Below are 15,707 nucleotides of genomic sequence, written 5' to 3' on the forward strand. Positions count from 1 at the left end.
CTGCTCCTGCATCTGCCTACTCCTTTTTTTGTCTCCGACTTTGTTTCCATCTCTCCTGCTCTGTCTCTGTCCCTTTGTGGGTCCCTGTGGTTCTATTTTCTGTTTCAAAGAGAGCCGACATTGTGAACTGTTGAAGGACACGAGCTTTGGAATTCAGCTCTGGCCTTTCCTGGCCATGTGGCCTTGGGCAGGTGCGTTGGCCTCCCGGAGCTTTGTCCTTTGGCCTCCCCGCACCTTGGTGTCCCTCTCCACAAAATGGGGCTAGTGCCTGCTTTGAAGGGTGCTGCGTGAATTGAATGTTCCTGCTTCTCACACTGAGGTGCGTGCACCTTGGGAGCACAGGACTTGTGGTGATGAAGAGGGTGCCTGGGAAGCCACAGGCCTACTCAGAGATTTAGAGGAAAGTCTCTTAGTTTTATGTTAGAGAAAACAGATTTACTCTAGACTAGAATGTAAAATTTCATTGATTTTAAAGACAAAGCGAGTATCTTTCAGGGTATTTTGAGCATGGAGAGGGCAGCTTTGAGGTCTGCTGCAGACCTACCAGGTATGCCTCCACCGGAGTAGGTGCTCATTCCCTCTTTGCTTGTCTGCATCTCCTTCCTGTCTCTCTGTCTCCATCTCTCTCTCTCTGTCCCCCGTTTCTCCTAAGCAGAGCCCAGGGATTGGGATGGGAAACCACCCTAGCTACCTCCCCCTGGGGAACGATTGGTACCTTCTGGCCAGCGCTCACCACGGGGTGGTCAGGCAGGGGCCGGCCCAGGGTACCAGCCCCTCAGCCCATCCCTGTGGAACCCCCTTCCTACCTGCACCTTGGAAGTAATATCTCCATGCAAAGTGCACCCCTGGTCTCGGCCCACCTGCCACGTGATCCCTGTATTCTGATGCTTTCCCCACCAAGCAGATCTTTACACAGTGTCCCGGGAGGCACCATCAGTGGGGAGGGGCAGGTGGCACTAAAGGAGGGGGTTGGGGAGATGCTGGGACCCCTGAGGAAGGAGGTCGGGGAAAAGTAGGGGGATCTCAGGCAAGGACCGGAAGGAACTCGGGGAAGGTGGGCAGGACCCTCACCCCGCTGATGGTAGTGGTGCGGTTACAGACCCTGAGGAAGAAGGGCTTCAACGGCTGCGACAGCCCAGAGCCCGACGGGGAGGACTCGCTGGAACAGAGCCCCCTGCTGGAGGACAAGTACCGGCGCGCCAGCGAGGAGCTGGACGGGCTCTTCCGGCGCTATGGGGTGAGCCCCACTCACTCTCTCTCTGTTGGCCCCCCTTCCGGCCCCTTCCCCCCCAGGCGCTGCACAAGAAGCACAGGGAATGTGAGAGCCCTGAGGTGGACGAGGTGTTTGCCCTGACCCCCCAGACGGAAGAGAAATATAAAAAGATAGACGAGGAGTTTGATAAAATGATGCAGAGTTATAGACTGGCCGTGAGTAGTCGCATGGAGGAGAGCCTCCCTGTGGTGCATGGTGTGGCTTCGCGCCCCGCCCCAGCCCTCGGCTGCCTCTGATGGATGTTCTGCTCTGAGCCATGCTGGGGCTGTTAGTGACCACTGAGGAACCTCTGACCTTGGTCGTGATAAACCTGTGACCCTTGTGAAGACTCATCTTGGATGGAGCATAACCCAGAGAGGCCTGCAGTGTCCCCCTCACCAGCAAGAAGTGTGTAGATGACGTAAGATCCTTAGAGGTCAGGAAAATAGAGTGTGCTCTTTGTCCAGATGCCCTCGTGCCCCAGCCAAAGGCACTCAGCATTGTTGAGGGGAAAGCAGTGAGCCCTCTGTGGCAGGCCGGATGTCCCAAGCCACGGTGCAGGCCTTTAACAGCTGTGTATGTAGATTTGTTCTCAGGGCCTCTAACCTGCTCCCGGTGTGTCCTGCCTGGCTGAGGACTAACCTGCCTCCACTAGGGGGTGTCCCTGGTCCAGTCTGCAGTAAGCAGAGCCTTGTTATTCTCCGGGCCGGAGCTGGATCCCAAAGTTTTTCCTTGCTGGGAGTGGCAGGCAGGACTCCAAGAGGGCCCAGGGCAAGGAGCTCGAGCTGCTGGCCCTAGGATGCACAGCCCAGAAATGAGAAGAACCCTGGCCTGCCCTCCCAAGCTAAGTGGGCTCAGGGTAAGGGTTGGCCTGGCCTGACCCTGCCCCTCCATCTTTCTGTCTAGTCAGCTGTCCCGGCCCCCAACTTTGCCATGCCTGTCACGGTGCCCGTGTCCAATCAGAGCTCACTGCAGTTCAGCAATCCCAGCGGCTCCCTGGTCACCCCCTCCCTGGTGACATCATCCCTCACGGACCCGCGGCTCCTGTCCCCCCAGCAGCCAGCACTACAGAGGAATAGTGTGTCTCCCGGCCTGCCCCAGCGGCCAGCTAGTGCGGGTAAGTGGGCTGGTAGGTAGGCGGGGGAGGTGGCAATGAGGTGTGATGGGGACTTTGGGATTCCATTTTCAACAGCGAGTATTTCTCTTCAGCCACCACAGTGTTCCCTCATTTGTGTGGCTCCTCCTCCTCATGGGGTCCCCTCTTCCTGTTCATTTCCCAGTACTTGCTCTGGAAGGGGTATAGTCTGTCAACTGTCATGATTCTGTTTCTCTTCCAGGGGCCATGCTGGGGGGAGACCTGAACAGTGCTAATGGAGCCTGCCCCAGCCCTGTCGGTGAGTGCAGCCGTCCTCGACACGGGGGCAGGGAGGTCTGCCCGCTCAGGGGCCCAAGGACCAAGAAGGACCTAGATTAGAGGAGAGTAAAATACCAGGGCCTGAACTGGATAAAGAGGCAGAGATTTTTAAACCAGTGGATTTTGCTATCTGTAGCAGTGCTTGATGTGAATGATCAGCAGAGATGTAGGCTCAGGGAATTCTGGGCAAACTGTGAGAATCAGCCAACATTTCTAGTTGGAGATGAAGATCCAAGTTTTTCCAGTTGTATAGGGGCATCTGGGTGGGATCTGGAGGATGAGAATGCCTGGCATTGCCTAGACAAACAATAGGCACAGACTCACACATCCATTCTCACACATACATGCATTCTCACTCTTGCAGAAATACCCAGGCATTAGATGTGCACTTGTGAGCTCACATACCTAAGCCACAGAAGAAAGGCTGCTCCTCCTGCCCCACCCTCACTGGCAGCTGACAGCCCCTCCTGCCCTGTGCTGTTGTCCGGCTGGGTGACTATGACTTCGAATGTCACCATTGACGTCACCCTGACATTCCTGCCATTCCCAGAATGATCTGGGAATTGGGATGGAGGCAGGCACACACTTCCAGGGCAACAGCGTGCTCTTAGGGGACAGAGCAAGGTGGCATTTACGACTGTGGTCACCCCCATATCCTTAGACCTAGAATCCTCAGCTCAGCCTCAGGCACTGTATAATAACTTCCCTGGCAGTAACTGTGTCCTGATGTGGGGAAATTGAAGGAATGGGTGAATACCCCTCCCTCTCCAAGGAGAGGGCCAGAGAAATGCTTGCACACCTTAAGGAAACAGTAGCGGCCCTTGAGTTCTGCATGTAGAAAGCAGGCGAGAGCCCTAGCTTGGCCTCTAGCCAGCTGTGTGGCCCTAGGCAGGTCATTGCACCTCTGCCAACCAGGCTCTAGTTTCTTCTTCTGTAAACGGGGCTAATGATACATGTCCTGTCCATCTGGCAGGGTTAATGTGAAGATTAAATGAGATAATCCGTGTGTGAACGGCCCATGTAGATCGTGGAGTGGTGAGCAAATGTAAAAGATAGTTATTATGCTTGTTATTACCAGTCTAATTATGGTGGTGGCTGTGTACCAACAACACCATCGCCACCAGTGAATGGCTTGTTTCCTCCAAGCTGCAGGCAACTTGTCATGTGCTGATCCCCAGCTCATGGCAAAGGGAGCAGGCCGAGTGGTTGGTGATTTGTCCTGGTGACCAGGCTTCTCACTGAGGCCCAGATTCCAGGCTGCCACCCCTTCCCCATCCTGGTCATTGTGGGTCCTGTCTGGGGCAGATGGTGGGATCTGAAAGTGGTAGACTTGCTACCTGTGGAGACCAAAGAAGAGAAAAGGCAGGAAGAGGTTGGGCTGCAGAAGAACCTCTTGGCCATTGTGGGGCCCAGAGGCAGTGGTTGCTTTCCAGTTCTTCCCACTGACCTCGGAGTCCCACCACCCAGCCCCGTCGCATGTAGCTTGGAGGCAGGGAAATAAACCCAGTGATTCAGGAGTGAGGAGTGTTCTCTTCCCCTTATTCCCAAGACATGAAGTTTTTGGAAAGCTCAGCATCCACACCAAGCCTAAGCATGGCTTTGAGAGGTTCTGGGTGACAGGAGTATTGGTATGGGGAAGTTAACAGGACTGAGGGGTAGGCCCATGGTTTTCCTTTTACCCTCATCTTGTCACTTCTCCAGGGAATGGCTATGTCAGTGCTCGGGCTTCCCCTGGCCTCCTCCCTGTGGCCAATGGCAACAGCCTAAACAAAGTCATCCCTGCCAAGTCTCCGCCCCCACCCACCCACAGCACCCAGCTTGGCGCCCCCAGCCGCAAGCCTGACCTGCGAGTCATCACTTCCCAGGGAGGAAAGGGGTTAATGCATCACTTGGTAAGTGGGTGCCGGCACCACGGGCAGGGGCTGGGGAATGGGAGAGTGCGGAGCGGAGAAGGAGCAGACTTCTAGCAGGTGAGGTGAAGGTCAGCTAGCAGTTAGGACTTCCCAAGAGAGATACGGAAGCGTGGCTTTTCCTCAGCTCTTTCTTCCCAGAGGGCCTTTTAAGAGATTGGTACCCAGAAAATACCAGCCTAAGGGCAGTAAAAAAGGGATATGAGGTGGGAGAGAAGCTTCTGTGATGGGGAGGATAGTAGGAAGGATTTGCCATTATAGTAGGAGGGATGGGGATTAGCTTGTAAGGATTTCCTAACTGGTGGAGATTGGGATGTAGCATCTTCTGGAAATCAGTCAGGACAGTGAAGAGCTCTGGCCCTATAGGCTGGGGAGAGCCATCCTGCTCTTACACAGAGAGGTGGATGGAATGGCTGTGGGGATAGAGGTGTGGGGGAGGGCAGAGGCCAGAGACTGAACGTCCCCTTGGTTTTATTTCTGCTCTCAGACTGAGGACCATTTAGATCTGGTAAGTGAGGCTGTGAAACGTTTGCTGTGGCTTTGCCCTGCGGTCCACCGGCATGAAGTATGAGTGTGCCCTTGTTCTCTTGCCTGTGTGTGTACTGTGCGTTGTTGGTTTATTTGGTTGTTTGCCAGGAGCTGTGTTCAGTGCCAAGCAGGACACAGAGGCGAATGGGGCACAGGTGAGAGGTTAGAGATGCATGTGTCTGTACCTGTGTGTACATGGATGTCTTTATGTGATGTTACATTCATTTGGACACACCTTTCTCCGTGTGTATGTATATGTGCAAGGGGGAGTGGCCCAGCCCCAGGCCTCGGGGTCCCAACCCTGCTGCCTGGATTAGGCCCTTGGACCAGGGGGTTGGATCCCACTAGTGTTCTGACTCCACTTAGGCCCACATAGTGTTCTTGGAACCCAGGTCAGGGACCTACTTAGGAGGGGTGCCAGCTGGACAGTAACGTTGGTTTTTCGGGGAAAGCTGAGGGCCAAGCCAAGGCCGGAGTTGTCCTTCTTAGGGGGTACTTCCCTGCCTCCCCTCTGTCTCCTGTGCTCCCCCCTACACTCAGCCCGTCTCACGGGCACATCAAAGGCACACACAGCCACTCTCTTTTTTCCTCTCTCTCTCATACTTACATACTCACCCTCAGCCAGGAGTGGGGCGGGGGCTCCTCCCTCCCCAACTCCCTGATGGGAGGCCAGAGAGGCTGGAAAAGGCAGGCAGGCTTTGGCGGCCAACACGGCGGCAGTTTCGGCCCCAGCGTGGAGTTGGAATAAACAAGTGACTCAGCGGCAGATGGAGCTGACAGCCCCACACACGTGTGTGCATACGCGCAGGCACACGCCACGCCAGGCTCCACATTCCCCTCACAGATGCCAGCACGCCTCTCCCGGGGCGTGTGCTGCGGCGTGACGGATGGAGAGTAGACTCCGGAGGGACGAGCCAGGCGAAGAACGGTGTCTCCCTTCTCTCACTCTGCCCCGGGAGACTGGGCCCGTGTTGGTGTTGGGGCCACAGGGCCAGCACCTGTGCCTTCCTCTTTGCATGTGTGTAGGTGTGAATGAATCTGTGTGTGCATGTTTCTCTCCATGGACTTGGCGTTTCTGTAATGCACCAATGTGTGTTTGTGTACCTACATGGGCCTCTGTGCTAAAATGCCCGACCTTGGTGTTGGGATTCAGGGACCCCATCTCAGCCTTGGAATGGAGGGCACAAGGCTGCCCACCCACCAGCCGCCTCCTGACAGACAGCTTTTCTCTTGCAGAATAATGCCCAGCGCCTTGGGGTCTCCCAGTCTACCCACTCGCTTACCACCCCAGTGGTTTCTGTGGCAACGCCGAGTTTACTCAGCCAGGGCCTCCCCTTCTCTTCCATGCCCACTGCCTACAACACAGGTGAGTATTCGTGTGACGTGTACGTGGTGTGCACTTGGGCTTGGACAGAGAAGTGACCGGAGAGGGAACGTTAGAAATATCCCCCAGGCAGGCCCCAATCTGAGGAAGGCCTGACTGGGGGGAGCCACCACCTAATAATGGTTGCCAGAGTTAGCAAATAAAAACATAGAATACCCAGTTAGATTTGAATTTCAGATAAAATGATGCATTATTCTTTAGTATAATATGTCTTTGGGATATGCATATACCAAAAAATTACTCATCTGAAATTTCAGATTTAACTGGGCATCTTTTATTTTTAAGAAAGGACCTAATGGAGAGGGGAGGCCCTGTCCTCAGGAAGCCTCCAGGCTGAGGAGGAGATAGGACAGAGGCGGGCTGAGCAAATGATTCAGGTTCGAGGAGTGGTGAGGGGACACGGTCAGTCCAGAAAGACTTTCTGGAGGAGAAGGGATGAGGGAGAGAAGAGAGAGGGAAGCTGAAGAGGCCACAGAGGAAGCATGGTCAGGGTCAACTTGCCAGCTTCCTAGGAAAGCCACTCAGGGGCTCCAGGGCAGGGGGAGGGGGAGGAAAGGGGTCCCTCCCTCTGATTCTGGCTTGGCAGTAGAATGATGGGGGGAAGGAAGGAGGAGGACAGATGAGGGTTGGGGGGATTTGATGGTGAAGAGCCACTTAAGGACATGGTAGAGGTCTCTGGGTAGAAGAATTCAGACAGGACACCCAGTGCCCAGGCTGTCTTGGGTCCCCAGGACAGTGTCACTCACTCACATCTGCCCAGGAGCAGCCTGTGACACTCTCAGCCATCCTTGTCTGCTGTCCAAGCTGCTGTGTCAGGAAAGACTGGGGAATTGCCTTGTCACCTTGTTACAGAGCATTGAGGTGGCTGGAAACCTGGGCTATTTCCAGCAGAAGCAACCTCTGCCTTCCCCCAGTTCTCTCACAGGTGAATGACTCACATTAGGGCTGTTTCTGTGACATCAGACTAGACCAGAAGAGTCACACTTCTCCCTCTTTCCCAAATCCCCACCCTGGAGTTAAACCATGCTGGGTATGAGACACCAGCACAAATACCCACAGAATCCCACCTCCTGCCATGTGTAAAAATCCAGAGCCCAGCCCCATGCATAGGAGAGCCTCTCATGGTAGGCAAGAGAGCTGAAGGAACCACCTCCTGTTGACGAGCCAGACTTTGGCATGTGCGTCCGTGTGTAGATATTACTGCCCAGGTATCTGTAAGCCCCTTGTCTGGTGCACGTGTACCCACTCCCAGGTGGTTAAGTCCTCACTGCTTCAGAGAGGACTGCTTCTGGAGCCACACCCTGTGGGCCAGTCTCCGTCTGTGAGACGACTGGGCGGACAGGGGGTCTATGGGGCTCTTCCAGCCCTGCCACTGAGGCTCTGGGGCCCCACTGGGAGATCTGGCTCCCTGGGCAGGGCGGCGTGGGAGCTGGGACGGTTAGCGGAGGGCAGCTCAGACCACTTTCCATACCACTTTTCAAGAGCTGTTGTTTATTTGGGAATCCCACAGCGGTGGTTTTCTGCCATCTTCTTGGGTCACGGTCTTTGTGAAACAGGAGAGAAGTTAGTTGGTGTCAGTGAACCTGGGACAGGGGCTCAGCAAGGCTAGACTTATAGACTCTATTTGTCACTCTGGTGTGAAAGCAGTTTCTGCCCTTGGGCCAGCCCTGGAAGCCCTGCTGGTAAGTATGTGGGATTTCTCACATCCTCTCAGAAACCAAGGGCTCCTGTTCCTCTTGCTGCAGGAACAGCTGAGCAGATCTCAGTTTAAACAACAGGTGCTTTCAGGTGACCCTAGGTGTATAAACAAAACCCCAGTGAAAACATTGCTATTTAGTTGTTCACTGCTTATAGTCCTTGGCCCCAGTTCAAGTTCCGGCTGAGGGTGATCTGGCTATGTTAATGCCTTGTGTAAGGGCGCTGGCCCCTTGTTGACACTGGCTGCAGAGGTCTGGCTGTGGTGGCTCTGGGAGCAGACCAGGTGGACTGCCAAGTGGCATGGGGGCCGTGTTCCTCCTGGCCATAGAGAGCCAGGCCTCCTTGTAGATAGGGCTGGAGTCTGGTGGGACAGTGCAGGACTGGGAGCTGTGTCTACCCTTCACTCGCTGTGGGACCCTGAGCAAGGCACCGCACTGTTCTGGCCTTGGCTTCCTGGTTTGTAAAGCACGTGTTGGAAATAATTGATCCTGGGGCCTGTTTCTGCCCTTGCTCTGCTTTTTAAATGTAAGCATTTCAAAACTCCTAGCCAATGTTAGCAGACCAGAAGCAAGCAGGGACCACCTCTAGAGTGAGATTGAAAGAAAATAAAGGAAACAAAGGGGTCTTGTCTCAGCTCGGCCACTGGCTTTCTCCATGACCCAGAGCATGTTCCTCAGATGAGGCTGCAGTTGCCTCATTTGTGAAGAATAATAGGTAAATCTTCTGAATATTTACTATGAACCAGACATTGTTTTATATGCTTTGTGTATTAACTTGCTCAGTCTTCACAACAGCTGCGTGATGTAGTAGGATTATTACCTCCAGTTTATAGGCAGGGAGTAAGTAACTTGCCCAAGGTCACACAGCCTAAGTGGAGGTAGCCTAGAAGTGTGACCTCATAGCTCGTGCCTTTAACCTTATTGCTGTATTGCAGAGATAATACTATCTTCCCTACAGAAAATCGGAGGGCCAGAGCAAACGACTCCCTGAGCAATAGCATAGTGGCAACGTGTTGGGGTGATGGGGGTGCACCATCACAGCACGCCCTCCCTTCCACTGTCACAGTGCAGTCTCCCTATGGCCCTCAGGCAGGACATTTTCTAGACTATCCCAAACAGGATGCAACATGAAACATGACAGTGCTGTGTAAGGTGTGAAACGTTTCATGGTTCTGTTTATTCTGTGGCTGTGCAGACATCACAGTCTCTTCGTTAAGGTAGACATTTTGGAAAGTAATGAGCAACCTCTCCACCCCACTCCGGGGAGATGTGCCAGAACCTTGGCCAGTGGCGCTCCCTGAGTGGCAGCCCCTCCGCCCCCGGGCTGAGAGGCCCGGGTGGCAAACATGCATCCTCTGGGTTTCCGTGTGTTGTGGGCACAGCAGCTCGAACCCTGCCACTACGGTAGCGTATGTGTCTGCAGGGGACTGGGGGCGGTGCGAGAGGTGGGACAGCAGCTGCGGTGACTGGCTTCTGAGGCCCCGTGCACGAAGCACTCGCCATGGCGCCCACCACCTCACCCAGGTGAAGAGGTGGCAGCTAGGCATGTATCAGACCTTCCCCGCTTACCTTTCCCCCTTCTTTCTCTTTTTTTAAAACTGCCATTATAAAAGTGATACCTACACATGATTTAGAAAAAAAAGTTCAACACTGTTTTTAAAAAACATCTCTTTTCATCCTGGTATAAAACAGCACCTCATGGTTATCATGGCCTGCGTTTCTTTAACTTTGAGTGCCTTATTCACGGATGCGAGCAGCAGCCGCGCTCTCTGTAGGCGCCAGGGAAGGGTCTGTTCCGGGCTTCTCTCCTGGCTCCTGGGAGTTCCCTGGCTTGTGGCAGCACAACTGCAGTCTGCACACGGTGTCCTCCCTGTGTATGTCTCTCTCCACGGAATTTTTGTGGTTTTCTTGAATTCTTCCCATCTGGCATTAACCGCCACCTGTCCTCTCTTCGCCGTGGTCCTCCGGGAGGCGGCTCCCCCGTGGGAGCCCTGGGGGCTGCGGTGCTCTGTCCCGCTCCAGGGTCACCTCACCTTTCCTCCCGTGCAGATTACCAGTTGACCAGTGCAGAGCTCTCCTCCTTACCAGCCTTCAGTTCACCTGGGGGGCTGTCGCTAGGCAACGTCACCGCCTGGCAGCAGCCGCAGCCCCAGCAGCCGCAGCAGACACAGCCTCCGCAGCCACAGCCGCAGCCACAGCAGCCACAGCCACAGCAGCCTCAGCAGCCGCAGCAGCCACCTCAGCAGCAGTCCCACCTGGTCCCCGTGTCTCTTAGCAACCTCATGTGAGTCCTTGGGAGACTTTCCACGTGAAGGTTTGGGAAGGGAGAGATGAGGAGCAGATAGAGGGGGGTCCTTTTGAGGGTTCCCTTCAGGGCCATCTGTCACCAGTGGACATCACGAGAAGCCGCGCGGTGCACAGCCTATAGAGGGATAGTGGCAGCCCTGGGGTCCCCTCTGCAGGCCTGGGAGACTCACTCTGACCCCTTCCCCCAACCAGCCCCAGGGTGGAGGTGGGGATGGAGGTGGGGGGCCCTGGGCTGTGGAAGATGACGTGGGATAGAAAGAGAACTAATATTTTTCATATCCCTTCTCTTCCCTTCATTCAACCCTCTCTCTTCTGGCCTCTTTCCCACACCCCTGCCCTCCCCCATTCTCACCCTCTGTTCTCTCTTACTCTCTGTCTCTGTCACCCATCCCCATTGCCCTCTTCCAGCCCGGGCAGTCCCCTGCCCCACGTGGGTGCCGCTCTCACAGTCACCACCCACCCCCACATCAGCATCAAGTCAGAACCGGTGTCCCCAAGCCGTGAGCGCAGCCCTGCGCCACCCCCTCCAGCTGTGTTCCCGGCTGCCCGCCCTGAGCCTGGCGATGGTCTCAGCAGCCCAGCCGGGGGATCCTATGAGACGGGGGACCGGGATGACGGACGGGGGGACTTCGGGCCAACACTGGGCTTGCTGCGCCCGGCCCCAGAGCCTGAGGCTGAGGGCTCAGCTGTGAAGAGGATGCGGCTCGATACCTGGGTACTGTAGCATCACCCCTCCTGTCCGCCAGTGTCTGCTACACCCAGGGACTGCCCCGTGTGCCCCCAACCTGTTTTATCTCCCACCTGAGAGGCCTTATGGCCGGCTAGCCCTTCTACCAGCCCTTTGGGGGCATCACTGACACCCCTTCACCCCCGCCGAAGGCCCATTTCCTCCCTCCCTCCAGCATCAGTCCTTCTGCTCGATGACCTCCTCCCCCCACAGCTGGCCCTGCCACTGGCATCCCGGCCCTATGGGGAGAGGGGAGTGGGGGGTGCATGCCCACAGTCTGGGCCACCCCCTCACACCCCCTTCTCCATCTCCTCTCTTCACAGACATTAAAGTGACGATTCCCACTCCCCTACTCCCAGCCTCCCTGATGAAGAGTTGACAATCTCACCGCCCACCCCCCTGTCCTGGGCTCCTCCCGCTCGACCCCCTCTTCCTTTCTTGTGCTCCGTGTCCTGTTGACAGTTACATTTGTGTATAATTATTATTATATTATTATTATTATTATATTTTTTTTAATTTGAATTCTCGCTTTGGAGAGGGGGATGCTCTCATCCCCTCTTTCTACACCTCCCACCATTTTCATTGGCTGGGAGGGCTCTCTTTTTTGCGGGAAGGGGGGACACTTTGCACGTTGTACACATATGCTGCAGGAAGGGGGTGGGGGGCCCGATAGGCCTTTGGGAAAGGACAGGTGCCGAGCCCTGCATGTGGAGCCCTCCCACCCCTCCCCCAGATAGAGGGAAATAACCAAAAAGACTACCAAACAACAAAAAACCCATACAATAGACTGAAACCCCAAAGTTGGCTTGACGGTGGGTTTGTGTTTCAAGGGGAAAGTGAGGCAGAGGTTCCGAAAAGTCCCTCTGCTTCCAGGCTGTTCATGAGGCCATACACACGTGGGGCAGAATACCCAAGCCTGGCCCCAAGATGCCCCTGCACACACATGCGACACACTCTCACCGACTCGCGTGTGCTGCACCCGCAAGGTGTGTGGGTGCTGGCCGAGCTTGGGGCTGGGAAGGCTGCCTGGGAATCTGAGGACGGGGCAGGGGTTTGAGGTGGGAGCCTCTCTTGGAAGCACATTATTGAGAGAAAGACTGAAAGCCATGAGAAGAGGGCTGAGGAGGGCAGAAGGGCTGGGCAAGGGGCAAATTGGGGTCCCCTCCCTTCCCCGGCTTTTTCTCTAACATATACAGTGCAATAGCTCCCCACCCCTCAATTGACGCCAGCCCAGGGCTGGCCACAGTGTGCAGGGAGAATGGGGAGAGGGACTTTAGTGAGGTGGCTCCGGGCAAGAGTCGGCCTGGGGCTTCCCTGGGGTGCCCAAAGGCGAGAGCCCTTTCACCAGGGCAAGTGTGGTGAGGGGACTTCCTGGGCCTTGCACGCACACTACCCAGAGGAGTGGACACTGGGATGGTTTGTGGAGGCGGGAGGTCCCTGTAGACGAGGTCCATGGAGGGCCCGCCTCCCGAACTCCTCGGCCCCTCGCCCCAGCCCCTCCAGTTAGTTCCTTCTGCACCTCGACCCACCCCCCTGCTCTTGGCGCCCCATTGTCTCTTGCTACCTCCTTGTCCCACCACCTCCAGGCTGCACCCCACCTTCCCTCTTGGCTACTGTAATTGTAAATAGCGACCTTTGGAAAACGTTAGCAGTGTAACAGTCCAGGAAACTGTTTTTTTTTGTTGTTGTTGTATTGATATGAAATGAGATTCTATTTTTGTCAAAGTATATTGTAATAATAATGACTCAAACGGCCCGTACTGTACAGACGAGATTCTTCTGCTGTTGTTTTTGCTCCCTTTCCCCTCCCTCGAGCCTGCCCCTCTCTGCTGCCCCCTCAGAGGGGCAGTGGGCAAGGGGCCCAGGGGCAGCCGAAGCTCGGGGTCCTGAGGCCTCAGGCTGGATCAGAGATCAAACTGGAGGGGACAGACCCCCAGCCTGCTCTCCCCAATGCACCCTGCCCCAAGGAGCCTGGCCTGGGTGACATGGGCAGGCAGACAGGGGTCTGCCCCACTCCTCACACAAGCCCAGCTCCTCTGCCCAAGGGGTGCAGTGCTCCCTTGGGGTTTCCTCCCAGTTGGAGAGTAGAATCAGACAAGGCCCAGTTTTGTGGCAGATGACCGTCTTTGCCCGTCTCTGTGACCCAGCCTCTTGCAGTATTCCAGCACTTGACAAGCAGGGAAGGAACCAGAAGCAGAGGGGCGTGCATGACCACACATGTACTGAGTGTGTTCATGAGGGCATCTGATGTTGATGTGTCTGAGTGTACCTTTGTATTTATGTGTGTATGTACGTACGGTTGCATGGCTGTACCTTTGTGTGTCTCTGAGCCTGTCTGGGTGTGTTTGTGAATCTGTGTGATTGGAGCTCTAGGGGCATCTCTGTGTTGTGTGGCTGATGTGAGTTTACAAAGGGGCAGGTGGCTGTTCCAGCTCCACAGCCCTGGCTTCCAGCTCTTCCTCCCTCCTTCCCTGCTTTCACCCTCGGTTCTGACATGGTCGAAATGCAGTTGGGGGACTGGCAGTTGGCCCTCTTTGCATCTCCCTACAGGCCTACCTCTGCCAGGGCCTCCCTCCATGAACCTTTGCCTCCACACAGTTGTCCTCGTAGTCCCCCACACCATGACACACAATTCCTGGAGTGCCCTTTGCCCCCACCCCAGGCCTGCTTTCAGAGCAAAACTCAAGTTCCTCTTCCTCCCTGAAGCTTTTTCCTCAACTGAGCAGCGATCCTTTCTTACTCACAGCTTACCCCCGACCTGCTGACCAGGCAGGGACACAGCGTCCAGCCTTCCCACGTCTCCTGCAGGTTCCTGGAGGGAGTTTCAAGAACCGATGAGACTTGATCAGGGGCTTGAAAGAAGCCAGGGTGCAGTCTGGTGCATGTGTGCAGAGCCTTGCCCAGTGCCTGGCACACAGTAGGCGCTCAATAAGTGTTGAATGGGTCAATGTTTGAATGATAGGTGCTCAGTAAACGTTGAATGACTGGCCTTCCCTTCTCAGGCTCTTCCCACTATTAGTCTACCCACTTTCTAGGCTGGGCTTGGCCACCATTAAGCATGGGGTGGGGGTGAGGGCCCCTACAGTTCACGGTGCAATATTCACCAGTTTTGCCCTCTGCCTCGTAAGGCAAACCTGGCTTTTGATTACCATGTGTGGATGTGTCTGTGTCCTTTCCTCTCTGTCCTTAGGGACAGAAGGTGGTCCGTGAATGAATATGTGACATTTCTGCAATTCAGTATCCTAAGGTTTCTCTTGAGGGTAGGGGCTCCTGGCTGGCCAGATGAATGGGTCCCTGGGAACCCAGACCTCAAATGGGGACTTAATTTCTTCTTCCTCTCACAAGCCAAATTTGCCTCCACCCACTCACTCCCTCTGAAGAACTGGGCATTTGCCAAAGTAACCACTGGAGTCATCCAATGCCCCTCTCCTCCCCAGGTTTCCCACAGCTTTCAGGGACAGTGGGCAAGAGGACCCCCCCACCTCAACGGAATACACCATCCCCCCAACTAGTGTACTCAATGCAGCGAGACTGACCCCTGACCCCTACTAAACCCTCCCCACCTTGGACAGGAAGGAAGTAATGCACCTTCTCTTGCTGATTATTTATTTGTTTGGAGAGACAAAAATGATGTAAAAGTGTATCTAGAAATATCTATATCTCTATATATTTTTAACTGACTCTTTGGAATCCCCTGGGGTGGGGTGAGGGTAAATTTAGGCTTTCAGGGAGGGGAGGAGACACGGAGCTTGGGAACTCCTTGTCCTCCCCTCTGCTGCCTCTCCCCGCCCCCTAAAGCAGTTGGTAGTAGGAATGGGATTTGTATAGGGGGAGGGGGGCTGGAATGTTACATGGAGAATCTGGAGTCTCTCCTCTTCCCTATTCAAGTCCCAGGCAGAGGGAGGGAGTGAGGAAGAGGAAGAGGGGGGCGGGACAGGCCGTGGAGGTGCCCCACCCCAAAACCCGACAATCACCCACACTCCTGGGGCTCCTCCTGGGTCCTGGGGCAGGGCGAGTCCAAGTGTGTGGCTGTTGATTTGTTTTCAATATTTCTTTTCGTGCTGTATGGTGATGCTTTCTTAGTATTCTACACAATAAGAAAAGACAAAGTCCTCGAGATTCTTATGAGTTTTGTTTGAAAACTCTTTCACTATATTTGTTGTAAAGAGGTTTACTATTAAAAGAAAAAGAATACACGTTTCTGATACTTCGGCTTGGGTTTTGGTTTCTTTGGTGCGGCCGAGGAGGGGAAGGAAGGATTGGTGTGGCCCCCCAGGGTGAGAGGCCAACCTCACCCTAGCGGGGAAGGTGGAGGTCAGCCTGCAGGGCAGGGTGCTTCCAGGTGTCTCAGGTAGGATTTGTAGGTGAGAATTTCTTCCAGGTGCTCTGTCAAGAGGAGGCAGCCCCAGGACTAAGGAAGGGTTGTCCAGTTAGAAGCCACAGGAGGGATCCTGGGACACAAGAAAAGCAGAAACACCACCGAAGGTC

At 54.9% G+C, this 15,707-nt stretch overlaps 1 protein-coding gene across 3 annotated transcripts in view; it reads left to right on the top strand.

Moving 5' to 3' along the window:
• Positions 1–15,426, top strand: part of MEF2D (myocyte enhancer factor 2D) — a 32,920-nt gene extending 17,494 nt beyond the window's left edge. The window contains exons 4-12 of one of the 3 annotated variants that reach the window (XM_069480396.1): positions 1,100–1,237; positions 2,159–2,369; positions 2,590–2,646; positions 4,368–4,558; positions 5,064–5,084; positions 6,341–6,470; positions 10,235–10,469; positions 10,901–11,207; positions 11,543–15,426. In XM_069480396.1, the coding sequence (XP_069336497.1) occupies positions 1,100–1,237; positions 2,159–2,369; positions 2,590–2,646; positions 4,368–4,558; positions 5,064–5,084; positions 6,341–6,470; positions 10,235–10,469; positions 10,901–11,207; positions 11,543–11,554 (1,302 nt within the window). In that variant the 3' untranslated portion in view covers positions 11,555–15,426. The remainder of the gene's footprint in view (positions 1–1,099; positions 1,238–2,158; positions 2,370–2,589; positions 2,647–4,367; positions 4,559–5,063; positions 5,085–6,340; positions 6,471–10,234; positions 10,470–10,900; positions 11,208–11,542) is intronic. The other 2 variants (XM_069480397.1, XM_069480398.1) reach the window with 2 other exon arrangements.
• The last annotated feature ends 281 nt before the right edge of the window (positions 15,427–15,707 follow it).

This window comes from Eulemur rufifrons, chromosome 8, assembly GCF_041146395.1.
Source record: "Eulemur rufifrons isolate Redbay chromosome 8, OSU_ERuf_1, whole genome shotgun sequence".
NCBI lineage: Eukaryota > Metazoa > Chordata > Mammalia > Primates > Lemuridae > Eulemur > Eulemur rufifrons.